This window comes from Gambusia affinis, linkage group LG05 (genome assembly GCF_019740435.1).
Source record: "Gambusia affinis linkage group LG05, SWU_Gaff_1.0, whole genome shotgun sequence".
Lineage (NCBI taxonomy): Eukaryota > Metazoa > Chordata > Actinopteri > Cyprinodontiformes > Poeciliidae > Gambusia > Gambusia affinis.
Genome location: NC_057872.1, coordinates 23766479 through 23790541, shown reverse-complemented (window position 1 = coordinate 23790541; position 24063 = coordinate 23766479). Strand labels below are relative to the sequence as shown.

At 39.6% G+C, this 24063-nt stretch overlaps 1 protein-coding gene across 10 annotated transcripts in view; it reads right to left on the bottom strand.

Moving 5' to 3' along the window:
• LOC122830651 (DNA-binding protein SATB1) overlaps positions 1-24063 on the bottom strand; it is a 117879-nt gene that overhangs the window by 31769 nt on the left and 62047 nt on the right. For 6 of the 10 annotated variants that reach the window (XM_044116176.1, XM_044116175.1, XM_044116174.1 and 3 more), the window contains 5 exons: positions 19644-19767; positions 10115-10226; positions 8337-8414; positions 3178-3677; positions 1606-1818 (listed from right to left, as the gene is read on the bottom strand). In XM_044116176.1, coding sequence (XP_043972111.1) covers positions 1606-1818; positions 3178-3677; positions 8337-8414; positions 10115-10226; positions 19644-19767 — 1027 coding nt within the window. The remainder of the gene's footprint in view (positions 1-1605; positions 1819-3177; positions 3678-8336; positions 8415-10114; positions 10227-19643; positions 19768-24063) is intronic. The other 4 variants (XM_044116180.1, XM_044116178.1, XM_044116179.1 and 1 more) reach the window with 3 other exon arrangements.

Here is a 24063-nt window from a genome sequence, read left to right as displayed (position 1 = left end):
GCCATGTTGGCTCAATTTAAACCAACACTATCATGAACGATCAGTTAAAGTTAGATTTAAAAAGACAGGGCAGATAATAGATGCTTAAATGCTTTTCATATTATTGTATTAAGTGCCTCACGAAACAAAAACAACAAGAAAACATTCTATGCGTTGGAAGAAATCCAAAAATTCTCAACTTCATATTACTACTCTACTTGTTGCTCCACAACTTTATCAATCAGTAATTTTCTTATATTCTGATATAAAATAACTCCTCCCTGACTTGGATTTGGCTGAAGGGGGTTTTACTGCTCATCCGAGCGTTGATAGTTGACGTGATGGTTACTGCTGGAGCTTCCCTCCAGGCCAACATCTGGCCTTTGTTTTACATGCTGGCCTTTTTCTGGCAGCTTCCTCTGCTCACATCTCCACAGCTAAAAACATTAGCTGACAAAGCCGCTGAAGCATCGATAAAAAAGGACTCCCAAGGATTTTTCATGTAAATTCTTTTCTTTTTTGACCACCTTTTAATGTGTAAATTTAAAAAAATCTCTGTGAATTTATGGTTGGACATTATAGGTGGCCATTGATCGTATCGTTTATTGTGTATCATTTGCTGTGATGAATTTCTGATCATGATTTATCATTGTCACAATAAATAATGTTTAAAAATACTTAAAACTGCTCGTATTGTTGGAATTGAAGTCACTATTTTTTCTCCACGGTTTGTTCAATAGTTAAAAGTGGTTACTGTGTGCATATTAACAATAAAAATCAAACTTATTTAAGCTACTTGTGTCCTAAAGAAGCTCATTACAAATGGGTTTGTTTCTCAAGAGGAATATTTATGTCTGTGGGTCTAAAAGTGCCATAAAGCTACCCAAAAAGCAGTAGTAAATAGTTCTTATCACTTTTCTCGTTACCACAATGGTACCACAAAATATTATGATAAAATTTAAAACCATATCCTATCCTATTGGGCAGACATAAAATCAACTCTGGAAAAAAAAATTTTCTTCCAATAACCAATAACATTCCCAACTTTACTGACTTTTCCAGACTCTGAAGAAACCCTTTGTTTACAATTTCCTGTCTCGACACAACAGAGTCACCGGCAAATTTTCTGTATTTGGTAAAAAAAAGTCGACTCAAGTACTGAGCAAATTATGAAATAATCAATCATTAATATTTAAAAATGACATCACGGAATAAAAGATGGATTAAAATCTAAATTTAAGTGAAAATGTTGGTATTTTAAGGACGAAAATGAAAATAGATTATGTAAGTAACAAAAAATTAACAAAATCAGGCAAAAGAAAATTTTTCCAAATCAGCTTCTTTCAATAAAAAAAACTTATGAAACTTTAACAAAATCTGCAGGTGTGTGTCTGTGTCTGGTGAATTTAACTGGAGTAGAGATACTTCATAATATCATTCAACTCAAGTAAAAGTAAAAAGTACAGCATAGTAAAAGTATTTCAAAGCTACTCAAATTAATGTAATTGAGTAAATGTGACAAGTTACTATCCAACTCTGGTGGGGATTTTTATTAGAAAACACGAGTGTGATGGTTGAAGCAGCACTGAGTGACAGTGGGGAAGCCAGCAGGAAAGAGTTCGGTACCTGAATGGGCCGACTGGTCGGCGTGCTGATGAGGGGAGTGGAGCCCATGGCGGACGCTGCCGTCAGGCTCCGCTCCCTCTCCTCCTGATAGATGCGGTCGCGCTCGGCCTCCGGAAGCTGCAGGAAGTTCTGCATGGCGCGCAGGTTGACCAGCAGCGACTGGGACGCCGTCTTGGGGTCTTCTTCCTTACGCAGGATCTCAGACAGCAAGCCCTGAAAGAAGAAACCAAAGACGGTTAAAAATTGATGCTTTTATTCTTAAGGGAAACAGCAATGTAGATTTTTCTCTGCAGACACCGATTTTTATTCATATCAAAGAAAACCTCAACTCCTTTTCAGCTTCGTCTGTCCATTTACACACGACAAAAACACTTCACTGGAACTCGTGTGCATAATACGTGTAATTTTGCACGTTTGTTTTTTTTTTTTTTTTCCAGGTTGCCTTTGATAAGAGCTCAGCAATTCGCCTTGTTCAGCGGGCAATCAGTGTATCCTCTGTTTACTTTTCAATAGTGCTCAATTCCATCATTATGAGACAGCGATGACTCCATTATCGGTGATGTGTGATTGGGCCTTTTCATCAGCTCCTGGCCACACACTGTGCAAACCGACGCTGTGCTTCTCTCACCATCAATAGGTGTGATTTGGTAATAGAACAAGGTGATGGGGAAACATACTCGTGTTTTTTTTTTTTTTTTGAGCATTTAAGTCCTTTTGGATTAACCAGAGATGTCTAACAGCTGAATAAATAAAAAAAAAATCAGACGAGACACGCCTCATGTTTTCAATATTTCAGTGTGAATGCATTGATCCAGACTAGCCAATCGGTTTCCTTCCTATTACAAAACCCACTCTAGTCTGATGCAACACAATGTACAACTTCCCCCCTTTTTCTCTGCATTTTTTTGGAAAACCACAAACCTAATAAATTATGCTCTACATGCGCACTATCTGGCTAATTCCTCATATCAGAGACAGATTAGACTGAAAGGAAGCTTCCTGAACTGTACAAAAACGCCACTGTCTTACTCTCCCATGTGACTTTTTAAAGTGAGCGCTGTACGTTCAGCTTGATCTTTATCAGTCGACTTAATGCTCCCTATTATATGCAACACCTTCAAAGCAAAGACAAATTGAAGGAATAGTTTGGATGATGTATTATCAACACCAGATTACTGCCAACAGGAGAAACTGAGCACAAGTCAAGGCAAGATGGATGATCATTTTCTAAAGTTATTTTTAAATTATGTCACTAAAGTCAGGAGACTGAAGTCGTTGAACACTGTTTAACAACTTTACTTGGGTTCTGTTGAAGTTGAAATCATTTGATGGTTCTGCTTCTGTTTTAGAGGTTTTACTCCAGATAATAATTAATTGATTACTAAATTAGTTGACGATTATTTTGTGAACAGATCAAACACAATTAATGGGATTAATAATTTCAGCCCTAATGAAAACAAAAGAAAACCTGTAAAAGTTGGACCCAAATTCCTCACAAAAGTTTCCTACAGGATGCATAGAAAACAGACTAACTCACGCGATAATCGAATAAATTCTGTTCTTTGTCCTCACCTGGGTTCTGTTGAAGGCCACCCGGGCAAAGACGGCCTGCGAGATGCCGGCCCGCTTCAGCTCGTCCCTCACCCACTGGTAGATCTCAGAGGAAACCTCCGTGTTGGAGCCCACCTGAGGCTCCAGCGGCTTGGTGTGGGAGTTGCGGTTTACAGGTGGGTGGTTGAGGTACTGCTGCGACAAGGACTGTTGCGCCAGCAGCCGGTTCACCGCGTACTGCTGGTTGAGGATCTGCGCCATCACCAGCTGCTGGTTCACCAGCTGGGGGCTGATGGGCGTGGACACCAACCCCGGATGGTGCAGGCCGGGGAGCTGCGGCTGCCGGCCGCCCGTTTGGCCGCCGTGCGGTGGAGCGTGCGGCAGTGGCGGGACTGGTGAAGACGGAGTCTGCTCTGCGGTGCTGCCAGGGATGGGCTGCTGCTGGGAGAAACCCAGGTGGTTGTGGTTGTGGTTGTGGTTGGAGCCAGGAGGGGAGAGATCCGACAGGCTGTCCATCTCCGCTGGAGAAAGAAGGGAAATAGAAAACACAAGCCAAACTGATCATTACGGCTGCAACTAAGGATTGTTTTAGTAATCAATTATTCTGATGATTAATCGATTAGTCTGACGACGGATTAATTGGATTAAAACCCAAAACACCATTTCTGAAATATAAATATGAACACTTTCATATTTATGTTTCAAGTTTACAAAGTTACGCATAGTGATTAATCATGATTAATCACGTGTGATTAATTTATAGCAAGCACAACTTTTTAATGTTTTCATCAATATTAGGAAATTACTGACTTAAAACAAGCTCCTACATTTTGCTGAAAAATTTACTTTGTCTTATTCTATGTAGGGTTGCAACTATCTATTATATCAGTACATGATTATTCAATCAATTATGATTAATCAATTAATTATGATTATTCTATCAAACTGGCACATTCTGTTGATTTTGTATTTAACCATTAAGTCTTTTTTTTAATATTAGAAATACATTGAAATATGCAAATAAACAATTTGATTCATTTTCCAAGTAAGAAAATAATAATTTTATTGCCTAAAATGCAGCAACATTTCATTCCTTTAGTGAAGGTTTGATAATTTGGTGCAAAAGAGCCAAAATAATATTTCTAATATCAACATGTAAGAAGCTCAGCCCTGATTGACTTATCAATGCAGTTTAGACAATAGTTTGTTGATTATTCTTTAGATTAACCAATTAATACCTGGATATGGAATATTAATAAAATTAATAGGAGATTTTTTACCCGGCAACTCGAGGAGTTTTGGGAAGAACATATTTATAAAAGTTTTTTTTTATTTTTTATAATTGCAAAACGTTTAGATTTATGCTTTGAACTAGATGTTCTTTTGGCAAAAGGCCTTTTTTAGAGTGCATATCCCACTTAATCAATTAATTAATTACTAAATTAGCTGATGATTATTTTAATAATAAATTCAAAACGATTCATCTAATTATTTGATTCAGGTGGTTTGATTGGTCCATTTGTGTTCGATATTTGTAGGCATGACAGAAAAATAAAAGCTTAAACTAGTTTTAAGTTTTTTTTAAGAGAATCAGCAGGTCAAATGTTTAAAAAAAAAAAAAATCTGTATCAGTCTGTAAAATCCGGATTATTACATCTCTAACCATAACCACAGATTCTAATCCGGAGAAGCAAACCAGACCTGGTCTGCACCGGATCAAATTATTGCCTGGGGTCGAATCTTGAATGATCGTTAACATTCTTGTTTTTGCTCTTTATGGGGAGTCAATACAATCAGGAGCTTTGAAAAGGAAATTATTAACACCAAAATACCAACAAAAAGATACTGTAAGTCTGTGTTTTTTCGTTTATTTTCCTCAAAGGGCTCTTCATCGACGAGTGGATATGCCACAGCTGGTTTTCCAGCTTAAAAAGAAAAAGATGTAACCGCTGATAAAAGAGCCTCATTGTGTTTGACCTGTGTGTCTCATGCCTTCAGAATTAAGTTCAGAATGTGTTTGGCCTCGTGGAAATGAAAAAAAGAAAGAGAAAGAGAGAGAGAGAGAGACAGAGATCGACAGTGGTGCATGTGTGTGTGTGGCTGGGATTTATGTTGGTGTGTAAATGCATGCTTAATTCTAAAATAAGGAACACACGGTGGCCAACGTGACAATTTTAGGGATGGATGGTGTAAATATAAATGTGAAAAACACAGACAGAATAAACAGCAGTGCATGTAGAAACCACCTCGTTTTAATGTTTTTCACCTTTCAGAGTTTAAACGAAACGAAATTAAATGTTTTCGTTGTCATTTGGAGGCATTTTTGGAGATTTCTGTGGTGTCTCTTCTTTTGGGAATCTTTAAGTCCATAATGGCTGCTGGGGAATATTTTAAGACTTGTTTAAATGATGTGCTAAGAGGATGAAAACAATGATTTAACATTCAAAGTGCTACCCACAGACAAGTGAATAAGCAGCTGGAATAGTTTTTAGGTTGCAGAGGATTTTTCTCATCTTCTGTGCTGAACGAGTGAGGGGGAAGCATTCAAGGATTCATCCGCGTGGCGATGCTAACGCCTCGGAAGTGGGCTGCGGCCTCCACATTGTATGGGATTAATGTTAAAGATTTGAATTTTTTTCTCCCCCATTTGATAGAGCAAAATGTTTCAGCAGATGGAAGATTATCTGGATGGATGTTTTCCAAAAAAATATTGATAATCGTGTCTTTGAGGTGCTTGCTCTATAACCGTCAGGATGCAGAAAACCACCGTCCATGGCAGGTCTATTGAGCTTTTTTTCAACAAATGATGTGGAGTGGAGGGGTGACGAGCATAAAACAAGAACAAAACAACAAAAAAATGTTGGTAATAATCACATCTTTTCTTATAATCCCTGGCATTCCATGGCTCTGATGGTATGACATGCCTATTCACTCTTATATACGTGTACGTGTGTGTGTGTGTGTGTGTGTGTGTGTGTGCATATGCTTGCACACGCAGACTGCTGGGGGGCATGCTCACAACACACAAACACAGAGGCACATGGAGGTATTTCCATGCAAATTGAAAAGAGAAGGGGTGACAGAAGAGTATGGCATGCCCTGGGAGGAAAAAAAAAAAAAACCGGCTGCCACAGAAGCGGGAGTCCTCATGTGGAATCCTGCCACAAAAGAGCCCCGGATTAAACACACAATGGGAATGGGATGTGAGCTGAGGGAGAGAGCGTGTGTGTGCATGCGTGTGTGCGTGCGTGTGTGTGTGTGTGTGTTTGACAGAGTGAATGAAAAAGGGATTGACCCAACTCTCACTTTTACATTGGCTTTCCTAAGAATCGGGAACTTTATTCAATAACCAGGAACTTTAACCAAAGCACAAATAAATAACTTTATTTCTCACCTTAGCTGCTTTTGTCCAGCAGATTCCTCTCCACATGTTGCCACATATCAACCCAACTAAATGGACTCTATAACACAGCCTGTGGTGGACAGCTGACATGTATGTGCCGGATTTTTTATCTGCAGTTTGGTTAACATGACATGTTAGTGCTAAAGTTTGTGTTTGACTGCACATCTTGAGATTTTATCACTGCAAATGTTCACCAGTGTGGTTGGTTTTCTTATCACAATGTTCCAGACTGAAAGATTTTATACATGACGGTTTTTATGAGTTGTCACGATTACTCAGAGTTTAGATCATTATTTCAGTGGAAAAGTGACTTTATGTTAAGGGTTTGTCCTAAAAATCAAGCAACTTGTTTGATTTTATGAGAAGATTTGAGTTTTCTTCTTTCCTGCTTCAAGGGTTTGTCCTTTTTAAGAAACAATAAATTCATATAGAAACAAAAACACTCCATTAATAACTGGAGCAGCTGATTCTTTTAGGCTTTTTCTTTTCCTGTGGCAAATCTACACGACATCTTTGAGATCGAAGCTTTAGCAAACAAATCTTAAGTCCTGATTATTACCAAAAGTAAAAGTTTTCTTGTCTGAAAATCCAATATGGCTGCCAAATTAATAAGAAATGCATAGAATATAAATTTGATTCTTTAGCACAACTGGAAAACTATGAGTCTAAATTTAAAATTTCAGGATAAATAAACCCATTAAAGGAACAACCACCATTTTTAATTCTTCATCTGACCAAGCAGAGAGGGAATTTGTTCTTAAAGTGACATAATCCAAATCATTCTGTGACGAGAATGTGATTCAAGCAACACAGACTTGTTTGTAAACTCACTGTGTGTAATGTGTTGGCTGATATTACTTTGCAGTCATAAATTGTAAGAATGAGTAAATTAAATGCATAATTTTTCATCGTTTCGCCACAAATCTCAACATATTCCAAAGGACTTTTATGTGTTTGACTAATAAAAGTGACAGCATTGTGCTGAAGTGGAAAGGAAGTGCGGAGTGACGGGAAGCTTTTATCTTTTCTTTTCAAAGATGTTCAGTCAGACTTTTTTCTCAATTTAATTAAACTTTAAACTTCTTGCATTTTATCTCTGTTGTGTTTCTAAAACAAGCAGTACACTGTACTTTTCACTTTTCTTGAAAAAAATTTAGAACGATTCCTTTTTCTTCCACAACACAAATTATTTGTCCTTGTTACCAAACTGTCAAATAATTCCAGAGGCGCGAATACTTTTGCATGTCGACAATAATTTTTGTTGAGCTGTGATCTCTGATGGCCTCCAGATCAAATTCCCAAAAATATCAGTGTCTCTCTGAAATCTACTCAAAACAAAATCAAGCGTTTGAAATAGTACATTGTGAGATTTATTTTCTAAGTTGAGGTAAAATGTTTAAGTCTCTGCTTTCAGGGAGAAAATGAGCTCTTAAGATGAATCATTTTTCATTTCTGCATGACTTTAAATTAGCATGAATTGCTTTTTAGAAACAGAAATAAGATTTTAATTAAAATTCTACTTAGGAAACTCAGAAGGTAACTATTTTAGTTTTTGCATTTAGGAATAAAATGCTGCTTCTCAAATATTGAGTGGGTGACTGCATCTTCTATTAAAGTTTGAAATGGAGATTTACAGTTAACCTTGGGAAAACAGGAGCTAACCTTGCAGGTATTGTGGTTGGGTTAAAGTAAAGCTGCAGGTTAATGGGTGTGTTTTAAGAGTGTGTGTGCGTGGGCGTGCGCGTGTGTGTTAGTGTGAGCCCATGCTGTAACCTACCTAGCGCATTGGCACGCGGGCTCTCACGGAGGACACACGTCCCCAGGTAGCCCTCCAGCTGGGAGGGTTGGCGCATGCCTGCACGGGCGAACACACACACGCACACACACACGCACACACACCACGCCGTGCAGGCGGGAGGAGAGAAACACAGGGGTTAAGGCTTTCTACAGATTGTCTCTCCCACTTCCAGCTACGCAGGAATAAAAAGCATCAGCATCACTACAAAAAGGCCAGACTGGCAGCTGCAGCAGCTCCCCGTCTGAGAACATAAAACTGGATAGAAAACAAGTGTGACAGAAAACGTGTGGGAGTGAAGCAAGAGAATACACAAGAACAGCGGCTCTGAAGTAAATAATGTACCCGGTGTACGCTGTCACTTTAAAAGGATCAGATAAAATATGATCGCAGCGCACCGTTTGCATGCAGGATGTGAAAACATTTTTGATAAAGAATCTCGTCTGTCATCGGTGTGAGGAATAGCATCCTGGCAGAAAAAAAAAAATAAAAGATTCAGCTCAACAGATTACTAAAACTAATATCTCACCAGTGCCTGCTGCCCTACAGGTTCCCCAGCGCAGAGCTGCTCCGCTTAATAAAACTATAGAAACATATATCTGATAACTATCTCCAGCTTTGGTGGAATTGGAATTATATGACCCCCATTTCCTGGGAGGTCAAAGGGTATTTTTTTAGATTACATAAAGTAATGCATTGGTAGAGAGGTAGATAAGAAATCTAATTTAATTCTGGATGAGGTAGTGGACAGTTATTGCTGCCTTTTACTCACAGAGTTATACAAAACATAAAAAGAAAATATTCTGAAATGTTTGTTGGTTGTGGTAATAATAGCTCATTTTGAGATGCAGTAATTGAGAAAAAGAAAGCACATTCTACCCTCCTTCCGTATTTTCTGGACAATAAATTGATCCAGAGTAAAAGTTACAATCATGTTGCAACTTTGGTCCTCAATCGAACCGAGTCTATCGGACTATCAGGTGAGAAAACAGAATCCAGAGCACTTTATAAATGCAGATGTGTTGTTGCTTTTACAACCTTCCTGACATGAACATTAACATTCACAGTGCTAACTGAGGCCTGAAGAGTCTGGGATGAAGCTGTTGGTATTTCCTTTAGCATTTTTCAGAAGGTGAGGTTGAGTTTTTCTGGGAAAAACTTTCCCATGAAGATTAGCAAACATATTAAACGTTTTGCACAAATGGATGCAGAATCATAGACTTTAAATTGTTTATGAACAGTTTCATAAGCCTTTCAGGATTGATGGGAAGCTTCTCCAAAGTTATTCCTGATTCTTTCTAACTTGGCGTTGTGGTAACAAACATCCAGACCAACAAACAGTAAACACTCCTGCTTTTGTAGAGGTCTCGATCCGAAAGGGTCCACTTAGATTTTCCACAAACATATTTTCCATTTCTTGCTTAATAATGCCAACAACAAAGGTTATATTAACATGTTTTTTGACCTTGTAGGGACCCGATCGTTTTTACTGTCCTCATAAACAAAACCGTGGATCTGAGAACGTGTGTACTTTCTTATTCCAATGATTGAAAGTCATTTTGACCTTGAAATATTAGACAACAAGATAAAAATGTATCTGTGCAGCGTTCAACAGCAGGAAGACAAAGAGCCGTTTGGATAGGGGACATATTGTGATGATGACTGGTGCGAGTGTGTGTTAAAGAGTGCGTGTGTGTGTGTGTGTGTGCAAAGAGACAAAAGTGTGAGCGCCATACTTTGCGCCCCTCCGTTTTGCTTACCCATCATATCTTTTGTCTTCTTGAAATGTTTATACCAGCGCCCAAATTCCTGACACTTTGCCGCCGACACATTTGCATAGTAAGTGCTGTTCACAATGGAGGAAATCATACTCTGAAAGAGAGAGATTGATTGAGAGAGAGCGGGAGAGACTTTTAGATTCTCACTGTGGAAAATGCAGACATAATATTAGAGCTGGTGGAACATGCAGCAACACTGTCGCTTGTCAAAGCAAATAAAATACAAGGGAGGACAAAAGTGTAAGACATGCAGATGTGTAAGATTCTTTCCTTCCAAACGAACAAGAAGTTACATCAAACAAGGTTTAATCTGTTGTTTTTAATTTTTTTTATCAAATGCCACAGAGTTTGTCTTTTGCAGTGTGGGTGCTATTCATCAAGAACAAGAAAAATATTTACCTTCAAAAGGAACATAGCAATGTATTAAGCATCAACAGCTGTGGAGGTGTTTCATGTAAGCAAATATGAATCTTTTTATTTTTATTTGTGCAATCTGTTGGAAACAAAAAACGTCAAGCACGTCGGGGTCCGTAGCGAGCATGTCGCTTTGTGACACTGACTCTCCCTATACAGTTGACTCTCTGCTCTCTCAACATTTACCTCCAACCTGAGACAAAAAAACAAAAACATTTATTAAATCCCCATGCAGTTTCATTAAAATGAGCGTTTCAACACCTCGCCAGCCTCCGGGTGAATGCAGGAAAAAAAAACGTTTTTGATTGTTATAAATATTCAAAAGAACCAAACCATCTGTTTTCAAATTATAGGTATGCCATCTTTATCGTTTTCTATAATATATGCGCTCGGAGGTTTTGTGCGGGGGACCTTCTGGCAGAACGAGCACAAACGAACTGCTTCAGCATAATTCTGCTTTTCTGGTTTCAGCTTCTCCGCGCAGAACGGGGAGGAAAAAGCCAACAGCTGTGCCATCAAAAAGGTCAGAGCAACTCTGAACTCCTGACCTTTTGTATTAAAGGGATACTTCACATTTATTTCATGTAAGGTTCTGTTAAGAGGTTTTGACTGGTAGGTGTCTGCAGAAGTAGTTAGAGCAAAGTCATGTTAAAAGACCTTCAGATATAATTATATTTTGTAAACTATCTGAACACGTAATAATGACGTTTTTACATACAGCCAGCAAAACAAACTGGATTTTCCTGCTACAAATGTAAATAAAGTACAATATGCTTAATTTGTCAAACACATTTCACATGGGAAAGGCCCACAGCAGCACAGATCCACCACCATACTTAACAGTGTGGATGAGGTTGGGGTTTCGTTTCAAGTCAGATTCAGCTGGACTGTTTGTTGCTCAGGGGCAAAATATAAAGTCTGACCAAAACACATGGCTCAGCTGAGGTTTTCTGCTGCATTTTAACTCAAACTTCTGACAGACTGTGGTTCGTGCCTTCAAAACAACTTGTTTATAGTGTGGGAATAAAAATCAACTAAGATAAGAACCAGTTCTTGTAACAACATTCTGGACCAGCAAGTTCTCCATTCTTTCCCCTTTTGTTTGGAAGGTCAATGTTAATTATGGAGGAACGCCAAATTTGGCATGAATCACCATGAACGTCGACATAAATCACCAGGACTATTTAAAGGCACAGATCTCATTTTGCGGTTGGTATTTGCAAGACTGGAGTTTTAGACATGACAGAAATCAGGCCCATCTACTGCAGGTAAAATATCAATCAGCTTACATCTCAACAGAACCCGACTTTAAAAGGATCTGAGCTGTCCCATTAGGTTATAGATAAAACAGCAACGTTTTATCTATAACTTAAATTATATAAGCTTTGCCCCTTACTTCAAATTAATACAGTCTGCCAAAGGTCTTTAATAACACGCTTTAGTTTTATCTTGCTCATGGTTAATCTAGTTTGGCAGGAAATTGTTGTTGAACTATGTAAGACAACCTTGTAAGACGGCATCAAAAACGCAGTCTGAAACTTAAAATCGTCTAAAGGAAAACATTAGACAGCAGAAAAACAGCCAGTTGTTCTCTCCATCATCTCCTTCGCTGTAAAGACGCTGCTAGCTTCTTTGCGATCTCCCTAAAGGTTTTTCTGTTACATTTTTCACATTCCGGAGACATTCTCTGCAACTTCCCACAACGTATCACAAGGATCTAACCATGAATACTGAGAACTGCAACACTTAATTTCCTTTCAATTCAATTCAGTTTATGTACAAGGAACCAATACACCACAAATGTTGACTCAAGTCACTTTACAGGACAAACAGTTTGAATTTATATCCAGAAATATATATTTAAACCAGTCTAAAACGGATTCCAGTTTGATCTTACTTATAATACAACGCAATTAAAGTGCCACTGCTACTATTACTATCTGACTGCTGAATTTATGCTGCATTCCAGTTTTACTTAGAACTGGGAAATTCTGACTTCCTGGTCATAAAAATCTATTAGAAACCTGTCCGAAGTCGGATTTCCCTTCATAAACTGTGAAAAGCTCCAACTACCATCAGTTACCCTCCGTAAGGCCAACGTCGCGTTTCAATATGGCCGCTTCTCGCATCAACAGTAGTAAGGTGAGGTGGAAAAATGTTTACTTTACAAGGATACATGTAAAAGTGCAACTAAATGTTACAAGTTTATCCTGAACAAATTAAAAGTAGTTTAAGCTCCTGAAAAGTACATTTTAAAACAATAATTGTAAACGATGTTGAAATTGAGACGTTTGACATCAAATCCACATTAATGCTGTGTGAAGAGGCTCTACAAAACTTTCTAATATAAACATAATTTCAATAAAATATTTATTTATTTTTTTGCTGAACTGGTGAAGCTGTATTTTCAGATTGGAGTTAGCACGTTACAAAACCACTTTTCTGTTCAAACCATGTCAGATCTAAAACTTATTCTATTGATCGAATTAAACTGAATAAGACTGTTATCTGTTGCAGGTAGGATACTGATTGCTCATGGTGTTTTCATAGAAGCCCACTTGAAAGTTACGGTAATAAATTTTACAAAGCTGGAACGACACAACAAAAACTTCAGAAGAAGCTCAGAAGGACACCAGAGGAAAGAACCAGGGGAGGAGTCAGTAGAAGATGTTGATTGTGGTAGAAAACATTTAAATGTTTTCACTGTAATTTCACAATACAGTGAAAATAAAACATAACTAATGTATAGTTCAAAATGCCTGTGTACAGCGGATGGTGCGCACACTTTCAGAAGCTGATTTTATCTTAATATTTTCTGGGAAAAATGAAGACAGAGTCACATTGGCGACTGCAGCTGGGTGAGAATCTGTGCCAAGCATGTTGTGGTGCATCATCCCGCCATGATGAAAAACAAGAGGGGAGGAGGAGAGGGGGGCAAAGAGGTCTGCAGTCGGACTTCAACAGTATAACAAAGCGGCCCTTTATAGATTTATTGAAAAGGCTTCATTCAATAAAAAAACCCTGATGGAGTTCAGGTTGAGGTTAGGAAGTCAGAATTAGCTTTTTAATGGGTCATACATTTATGTATGAAGCACTTCCTTCTTTAGAGTTTATGCAATATTGTTATTAGCAAAGAATAAATAGTAGTTCAACCTTTTGTGGTCAATTCCTTCGGATGCAGCAAAGCCGGCCTGGTTTCCTGCCGGGTGTTTTAGCTCGGGGGGGTAGAGATGGGAATATTCTGGATGATAAATGGCATACCTGGTAGTGAACCATGCAATCCAGTTTAACCTGGTTCCATCAGCCCAAAGATCCACCTGAAAAGGCTAAATTTAAAGTGAATACAGTTCTCCTTTTAGTTCGGGGGGGTTGGGATAATGAACTCCTCTCCTCTAGCCTGCCATATTTTATTTACAGTATATCTGGGCTAAGGCGGCTCCAGGCAACAAACAAGAGGCCTGCAGTTCTCTCTCTCTCTTTCTCTCGCTCCCTTTTCCTCCGCCATCTTTGACACAGATGTTCTAATAAACGCTCCTCATTAATCAGCCCTCTCCCTCAATACATCACTCTACCTCTCACAGGGGGCCCAGCCTGTATGTGTGAGGAGAAACAACACACACACACACACACACACCTATTCTGCGTCCCCCCACTGCTCTGTCACACACACATGCAGACGCACTAAGTGAAATCAAGCAGATAACCAGCGCCTCTGCTTCCACTGTGGAGCCAGCAGGAGGGCTGAGCTTCGGTGTGTCAACAGGTAGTAACTCTGCCTCTGTGCCTGCATGTGTGTGTGTGGATCCTTTAAATGATAGCCATCTGCAGCACAGAGCGCTTATCGGCAAGACCAGGAAGTGGCACTGGGCTACTATCAGTCCCCAACATCTACTCCACTCCGCGACACAGGAGACAGGAAGAGAGAGAGAGAAGTGTGTGTGCGTGTCTGCATGTGTGTGTGTAAGTGGATCGCAGTGCAGCAACCAGGTACTGTACACACACCCAGACACACCCACACACACACGCACACACGCACACCCACGCCCACACAACTGTGACGGTTGCCTGAATCGGTTGGGAAAAAGCGAATCCTATTTGCGACACTGCGCCTCGCCGCTCGCCAACATCTAACAGAGCTCAATTATGGCACATGTTCATCTCAACTGGGATGACCCCTCCCCTCAACCACCGGCATCACCACAGACACACAGAGACGCCACGCACTGGCAGCCAGGTTGTGCCTGTGGCAGCTGAGAAGGCGAAGGCCTTGCAAAGATGGCATTTTGATGACTTCGCTGCTCCTCGACGCAGCAGCTGGTGCATCAGGGGCAGCTCAGTGAGAGGGTGGATGGGGGGAAATTCTCGTTTGTTGCCATAGTTTCTGCAAACCAAACGAGGGTATGGGGTTTCTAAGCTTGGTAGCATCTAGGGCTGAAACTATTAGTCGGATTAATCATTATTTTTGAAATAATTATCAACCAATTTAGTAATCAATTAATTGTTAACTGTAGTATAAAGTCTCAAAAACATGCTGCTGAAAAAACAACATACTGAGAGCAGTAATTAAGCCATAAACTGTACATATATATTCTGCATTTAAGATCAGAAATGGATGGTAGTTCTTGAAGACCAGATTTTGCCAAACCTGCATTAAAACATCAGTTTGTCAATAATGAAGAGTACGGCTGAAACGATTAATTGTTTTGAATCAAATGTTGAAATACTCATCAACTAATTTAGTAATCGATTCATTATTAACTGGAGGATACAAGGTCAAACAATAACACACTCAGAGCAGTAATTAAGCCAAAAAGTAGTAAAAAAAACAAAACAATTGTCTGCCTGTTCTACCCAAAACCCCTCAGGCAGTATAGTTTTATCATCACCTGATTCAAATTCTGTTAAAAAATCTCTTATTAAGCAACTTTTACGACCCAATTATTAACCAGTTAATCCAAAAAATAATCAATAAATCAATCCTATACTGTACTGGTGTTAAGTCAAGCAGAAAGGGTTGTGTTTTAGTTTTATTTTAGCTAGAGAAGGGTCCTTTGCTACAAATGATCACTAAAGAGATTAAATGTTTGAAATGTTTAATTTAATATTTAAAAAAGGAATTTAATTATTTGTTTTTAACATGTTTCTAATATTTCATAAGAAAGGCTTAAATTAAAAAATCTGTAGAGTGCCAATTATTTTTATTTGATCAATCGATTAATCGTCGGAATTAACTAAAATAATAATTAGTTGCAGTCCTAGTAGCTGACTGGTCGATGAGAAGTTTAATTTTGCAGACGCTTCTTCGAGTCATTACCCGTCAATGTTTAAGAGCCGCTGTGGGTCGGAGCCAATTGCTTGAGCAGTGAGAATAGCGTCCAAACACACGAAGAGTGAAATTAAAGATTTGACATCGCAGAACACAAAAGAAGAATTTCACACAACGACAACAATAACAAAGCGTTTTCTTCTCCTCCGTCTCCTCTGAGAGCTGTGCAGAGGTGAGCTTGCTCACTCACTATCCTGTCATCTGTTAACCTCGCCTTTTGCTTTGGGATTACACAGCAGAATATCAGGGAAACACTAATCCTAAAAAAGGTCCCAGTCTTCCGTTCCCTCCCACTACGCCCATTTCTCCTCCCACGGCTCTCGCTCGCTTTGGTTGAAACCTTGCAGGGAGGGGCCTGGGAGCCGGGGAGAGTGTTTATCGGGGAGCAAACGGCTGGGTGGGGGTAGCCGGACACATGCGGCCCCCACAGAGTAACAGATGTCAAGCGCCGTCATAGCAGCCGTCTCTTAGACACAATTGGATCATCAGGACATGTTCTGACAAACCGAAGCCTAAGAGTGGTTTGCAAAATAAATTTCCAGAAAGTATTGTTGCCTCAATAAAATCAACCAACTTCCATCAAACGCCACCGAATTAGCAAACAGAATCCAAACATATTATAAGTACAGCCAATCAAAGGTCTAAGGGGTTTCTTGGACACCATCAGTCGATGTCTTTTGAGGTGGTTTTTGACTCTGCGGTGGCATCAGCCATCTTCTATGGTCTGCTACGTTGGCGCTGCAGCTTATCTACAGCTAAAAGGAAGCAGTTAGATAAGCTCAACATTAAACTGAGGGTATAATGTATTTTCCATTTTATTGCACAACTGAGCAACTTGTTATCAAAACACTGTATGTCTCAAAAACAACATAATAGATATTTTACTGCACATATAGCCCAATCTGATGCCTTGAAATTAGCCTCTGTCTCTTTAAGAAGCTCCTACCTTTTCTCACACTCCCCCTTCAGCAAATAGTAACAACAATGCTCCTCCTTTATGCTGTTCTTAGCAGCAATGGACTGAGAAGTAGTTCCTATAATGAGCTCAGCAGATGCACAGTTCCACCAGGTGTTTGCTAATCGCTGCTGCTGCCGCTATTCTGGAGGAGCAGAGGGGGAGAGGAGAAGGGTAGAGGTGCTCAAAGGTGGAAGTTAGAGCAAATGTTAAGGTACCCAAATGGCTGCGAAGAGAGATTCAAGGACTTCTCAAACAACCCTGAATTTCTGAGGAGGGAATGGCATCATAATAGGATGTAAAGCTCCAAAAAGTCCATGTTGCATCATAACACCACCTATGTTGTAGGATGCCCACTCAACCCAGTGCAGGTGGACAATGTCTCCCACCCCATGCATGAAGTTGCTGCTGAACTGGAAACTCCTACAGTGACAGATTGCTGCATCCTCGATGCACAAATGTGCATAACAGAGAATCCTTACCCATCACTGCTCCCAAAACACTGAATATCTGTTTCGATCCTTGCTGGCATTTGCACAGTTTTCTATTTATTGTAAATACTTTGTTGTTTTTTGTGCACAAACATGCATGAATGTTTTGCACAATTTTTTAAAAAGTTCCTACTTAGTTGTATATTTCTTTTAATATGAATATGCTTCCATCTGTCTGTCACTTTGCTGCTGGTAAACCTGAATTTACCTTTTTCTATTCTATTCTATTCTAACAGCATCATTAAGACTGACGGACGCAGGGTGTGTTATTAAACGATTATCTAAACTTTGAACATCTCCCATGGCTTTGCTCAACACATCATCTGAAAATGGAAAGAGCTTAGCCTCCAACCTACCCAAACCTTTGCTGTCTAAATGAAAAACAGGATAAGGAAGGCAATTAATAAAAGAAGAGGTCAAGAAACCCATGGCAAGAAACTGGAGAGCCACAAATCTGAATCTGTCGACAGGATAACTATTTGTCAAACCTACAGAGGAAAGACGTCCTGTTTGAAGTTTGTGAAAAGTCATGAGCCAGAGGAACAGAAAACAAGAGGAAAGTAGAGGAAAATTTAAATTATTGGCTTCCTTACAAGATGCTCTGTTTGGTAAAGTCGGCCTCTACATAAGTATAAACACACATTTACACACTAAAGCTCAGAATCATGTGGTAAAGATGCTTTCTTTCAGTTGGGAAAGGTCAAATTTGAAGGGAAATTAGAGCAAAAGAGGAGGCAATGCAGGCTCACCTTCCAATGGACGGCAGAGCGATATCTGAATTAAAAAGAGGTCAGTCAAAATCCAGACCTAAATCTAATTGACAATGACTGTGCCAAGATTTGTAAATTGCTGTTTACAGACGTTCGAGGTATCTGGTGAAGAAGAACGGATGTAATTGTAAGCTTCTATATGGACAGAGCTGGCAGAGAAATGGAGGAAAAGACCTGCAGCTCAAGAGAATCCAGAAATAAATCATGTTCCTTCACTAGGATGCTCTTCTATCACATTAAAATCCCAATAAAACTCCTAGAATTGTGTTGCTGTAGCAAAATGTAGAAAAATCCACAGGGTAAGCTTGTGTAAGCTCATTGCTGTTGTGTATATATATATATATATATATCTGAGATAGCTTCGGTTTTACATAACAGAGCATTTAGGGCTGATTTATAGCATTTAAACTGGTAAGTGAGAAAGAAAGACATTGGCTTGAAAGAAAAAAAAAACAAAAGCAATCTGATAATTTAATCTGAAACTTGTGTGTGTGTGTGTGTGTGTGTGTGTGTGTGTGTGTCAGTCTTGCGAATTTGTGTCTGAGACAGACTGAATGTGCTTTGTGTGTTAAATCCTCTGAGCTAGTGTGCGCTCTCCTCTGAGCCGTCTTCACATATGGACCGTAAACAGGGTGATTACCAGACCGGGCTGGGCTCCGCCTGAACGCCACCCAGGGACTCTTTACATCATCATGCCCAGCTAAACACACACACACCCACACACGCACCGAAAACAGCTTCTTGCGCATACGCACGGCACAAACCCGGGTCTCCAGGTGACCATCCGGTGGACTGGGAGGAGAGCTGGCTGCTCGCTAAAAACCTCAAAGAGCGCAGATATAGTCTGAATATTTCACCAACAAATCCAGGAAAACACACACAAGCCCTGATGAACAGTAGCTAACACACACACACACACACACACACACACACACACACACTCTCTCTGAGATATGCAGCCTTTTCTTTCTATTCACTGCCTCCATGATATACCGACTGCATTGCCTTTTAATACAATATCAGTGCAAGCGCGCTGTATTGAACCTCTCGGCACGCAGCGTAACACCTAACATGTGAATGTGTAATTCTCCAGCCCAGTGCAGTGATACGAAATGAACTAAAAAGACGAAATTAAAAAAAGAAAAAAAAAAAACAATCCGGATCGTCCTGGGATTGGTCCAGTGTTTATCTAACAATAACCATATGTTCAATAACACCTCTGGTTTTTTGGCTGCCGCTGCACGCACGTCTCTTGGTGTGTGTGTGTTTGTGTGTGTTTAGTAGGCGGCAAAAAAAGGGAAAAAAAATATTCAGACGACAATGGCCATTGATTTGGATTTTCTATGCCAATTCTCTTTCCCAGTGGATCAAACTCAGGGCATTTGATAAGTGAAAGATAAGAGACGGAGGTGATGGAGATAGGGGTGTTTGTTTTGTTGTGTGGTATGGTAGCGGAAGGAGGGGAGGTGGGTGAGGTTGAGATATTTTTCTGCTTTCTTTTGCTCTTTTTTGGAGGGGTGGGGGAATTTTGAATAAGCGGATTGGGCTTCAGCACCTGTGATAAAGGGCATTCTTTAGCCAGAGAGCTCTGATTCATGTCTTTGAGTAACTCCTTGAGGGCGTTTCTTACTGTAGAGTGGCTCCATTGCTCGGGCGGCAGGTCCTCCAGCTTAGGACAACTGTTAAGAAACAAAAAAAACACACGGGAGACGGAGGGTGTAAGGAGGGGAGAGGGGAGGAGAAAAGGATGGAGAAGGACAGGGGGTAGAGAGAGAGGATTATGAAAAAAAGCTAAAAACAAATCCCTGAAAAATATGAATTTATTGGCAGATTTACTTCCTGAGGAGCTCAAATGAGTTTAAAAAAGCTGAATTTACTTGGTTTGGACTTTAAATCACTTAAATTTTCCAACATTTTGATTATTAGGGAAACAAAAACTGTAGTACAAATTTAAAATGACAAATGAATAATAATTTTGACTTGGTTTTACAATAGTAAAATAATGTTTTACTGCTCATTCATACAGACAGTATGATGCCACCTCTCTTCCTAATATTAATAACTACTGATGCTTAAGTCAGGAAAAGTAGAAAAACATATTGAATTTTGATTACTAATACTGACTATTGGGAAAAAATTATTATAGACTTTGAGCAGAGCACCAACAGCAAAAGAGTCCCTGACGAAAAAATTATAAAACCTAAACTGTGATTTCATAAAAATGGTAAAACATAAAAATAAATATTAAATCATTGTGACCCATTTAGTTTTTGAACAAACTTTGTGGCTCAAGGTAAGAGGAAGCAGTTTGCTTTTTAAGATCAAAGTTTTTAAAGATTTTTCCATGTAAAAAAAAAAAAAACATTAGTTTTTTAGTTGTATTATGGTTTTTAAATATAAATAATTCCTGTAGAATTGCAGGTCAAATTAATTAATTGAGAGTGCATTCTTTTCAGCAGCAAAATACGGGACTTTTATGGTTTTAATAGAAATGTGAATACAGTCAGAAAAGCCTTTCAGACTAAAAGTCTGAGGTATTAAACGTATCAAGTGATTTATTCTAGGTTATAAACCAGGTCAATTCTAGATGACATGAAAGAAACGAAACATAATTTACAACACGCTGTCAAACAATTATTAAAGACCTGCTCACTTATTTCCGTTATACAACAGACTGCTTGAAATGCAAGACTTGATCAATGAACCTGAAAGATGCTGCTTGCTGTTCTGATATCAACTGATCTACGTCCTGCAGAAACGCGAGTTTTAATTAATAAAGTAAAGCAAATGGATAGGAATGATGCAGGACTCACATGTCATATTGCTGAATTTGGTTGGAAAGAATTTGGGTGTTTAATTGTTTCTCCCACAAACAAAAGGTGAAAAAATGATTTATAAATGTTTCTGTCACAAAAATGGAAAAGAACTTGACTCGTTACCATAACTAGATGATTGATCAGCTGTTCCAAAATGTTTAAATCCAATATTATTCAGATCAGTAAATACACCTTAAAGCACAGAATAACAACCCTCTTCAGTGTGGACGCTGTTACTGACTGAAGAAGAGTGAATTAACTACTTTCAGTACAAACAGACAGCTGTTCTGGTACGGATAGCCTCACTAAGGCTAAACACGGTCTAAAATGTTGGACCAATAATAATTTAGAATTGGTTTTGAAATAGTAATACTCTATGTAAAAGCAGCTGCTCATCCATACACACAGTGTGACATCACCTCTGCTCCTAGTATGCATGAATAATTATGCGTAGGACAGAAAGACGAGAAAAATATTTGTTTAATTCTTAGAACTGGATAACAAGAAGTCGGATTTTATCTGTAGCACAAATTGTAGGACTGAAAAATCCAGCCACAAACATCAGATCATTTCCCCAGAAAACAAATATGTGAAATCTGTTTCAGTTAGTTCAATCCCGCTTGAAGTCCATGTGCTGTTGAACTGAAGACACATCAGAAAGGCAGAGCAGAGAGGAAACCAGAGAGAAGAGAGAGCCGAACACACGGGCCTCTGCTCGTTTTTCCTGCTGCTAGCGTCCCTCCAAGACAGACAGATTTCATTTGGCGCATCAAGCAGATGCATCTGGAGATTGCTCTGTCTTTTTCTCTCTTTCTCTCTGCCTTCCTCCTCTCTCTTTCAGGTTCTCCCTCTCTCCCTCTTTCTCTCTCTCCTGATTGTTCTGATTAGTTAATTACTTTATACAACACATCTGCTGGATTGATGCATGAATTATACATCAGCTGCATGTGGCGACTATTATTCTGTGTTACTCGTACCTTCCTGGCTTGTTGTATTCGCAGAGACAATTTAAGGTCTAACTGGGCAGATTTCTGCAGTCAGAACGCAATATTTCTGAAAATATTCAGCACAACAATACGGTTATTGGAGTAACAGACTGACGTTGAATTTAGTTGGGAGAGTCATCAGCTGCAGACATTCATCTCTACCTGGAAAAACACTCCTGGGTTTTGAAAATGGGAAACATATTTAGATGGAGGGTGTGGGCAGCTGAACTGGGCTCCAGTGGTTTCACCAAGTCTGGATGTGCAAGACGTATGTTTGATGCTTAGCTGTACACTAAAATTAGCAAAAAAGATGCAATAAATCCACAAAAATAGGAGAGAATATTTGGAGAAAACTCAGTCATTTGGCTTGTTGGAAATGTTCTGGAGAATGGAGAAGACAAGGATGCGTGCAGCGGTCGAGGCCAACATCTGCTAGCGAGAAAACACACAGCCTTGCACGTGCATACACTCCATCAAGCCGACAATGGATTTTCCAGAACACCTTAAACTGCTCCAGCAGCTAGAGAGCCTCTAGGGAGATGGAAGTGAACAAGAGGAGGGAAAGAGCGAGCAAAGCGGGAGGAGGGAGCAGGGAACGACAGCTATCCGCGCATTCAGAGACTGGCAGGCCGGAAATAAACACAACCTTCTGTATTCTGGCTGGTGGACGTGCTCGCATCAGTCAGTGCATGTGTGAGTGCTCGGCTGGAGAAGGTGGGAGGCGGCGGAGGGCGGGGGAGGTGGGTGAGACAGAAGGGGAAGAGGCAGAGCAGGAACAGCTCTCCAGAGAGTTGCAGAACACTGGGTTAGCGTGCAGCTGGCACGAGCCTCCACATCAGCGCCAGCTGACTGCGCGTGCACGCCTTTGTGTCCACGAGCACATGCGAGCCTGTTTAGGTCCAAAAATATAAACGTGTGTGTGCTTGCTGTGTACTAACACAACAAAGGCTCTCACACCTACAGAAGAGAATTTAGCATCCAATGTGATGAGAAGACAGTTAACAGCGTTCAAGCTAAGGCTTGAGCTGGTTGGTTTTTCTTCCCTGCAGCATCGTTTGGGTTTCAGGTTTTATGTTCTGGTTCTAACAGGTCACTCAGGTTAGCTGGAATACAACCTTAGATATGTAAAACTTAATTTTGTTCAACCAAAATTTCAAAAAGTTTGTAGAATAAACAAACGGTGCAAAAATGTTCAGTAATTGTCCTCTGGATGTTTCTATCTGTGCTTTACATTACTGTTTATGAAATTTGCAACATCTTCCTATGACTTTATTTTATTTTATATTCACACCAGCTCTGTTAATCCACTTTAATCAAACTTTAGTTCATTTGCCCAGAAAGCCCAGATTGTTTGCGGAAGTGTGAACGCGCAATCAAACTCTGATGCGGACCAAAAAGGTGAATTATAATCCCCCTGATAACCTAAGTCTAGTTTCGATTGAAGTGAATTCTGGCGTCATTAGAATGCACAATATGAATGCAAATGGATCAGGACTGACTCCAAAAGCAGGAAGTGAACTATAATGCAGAATTCTGGGTAAATACAATCTAAACAAATTCGAGAGCCTAATACTAGTGGAGGAAATGGCTCATAATCTTTTGCCAAAGACAAAACATAAATCCTACAACTACTAAAATCTGACGCCAATCCAATTTTGTTTATATTTTGAGAAAGAAGTTGCTCTCAGATTCTTTTTCTGAGTTTTTTGTATTGTTACCTTCAGTAGTTCTTGGGGCAGCGCCACCACGGGCGAGGAGGGGAACAGGTTTTGGACCGTTCACAGTGCACCGTGAAAGAAAACCATACCAACCGAAAATGCAAAAAATGCTGTAATTTTGGTCCCTAATTGAACCAAGTCTACTGGACTATCTGGTGTGAAAACACTCTCAATTTATTCATTTAATTGGTTCTTGCAAACCACAGAATTTCAGTCATGATGTCTAAACTTTGACTGGGCCAAAACAACTGGGTTAATATCCTGTTAATGTCCCAGTTTGGACCGTCTGACAGACAGATGGCTTCACATTTGACGCCAGAATAATTTGGTTCACCAAGGAGTTCATGCTCAACTTAAAGAGTGCAAAGAGACCAGAAATCAATTTTTAGGCTTTACAGTTTTCCAGATGAGTTTTGTTTAGTTTCCTCCAGAAATTGCGCTGTGCATTAAGAGGA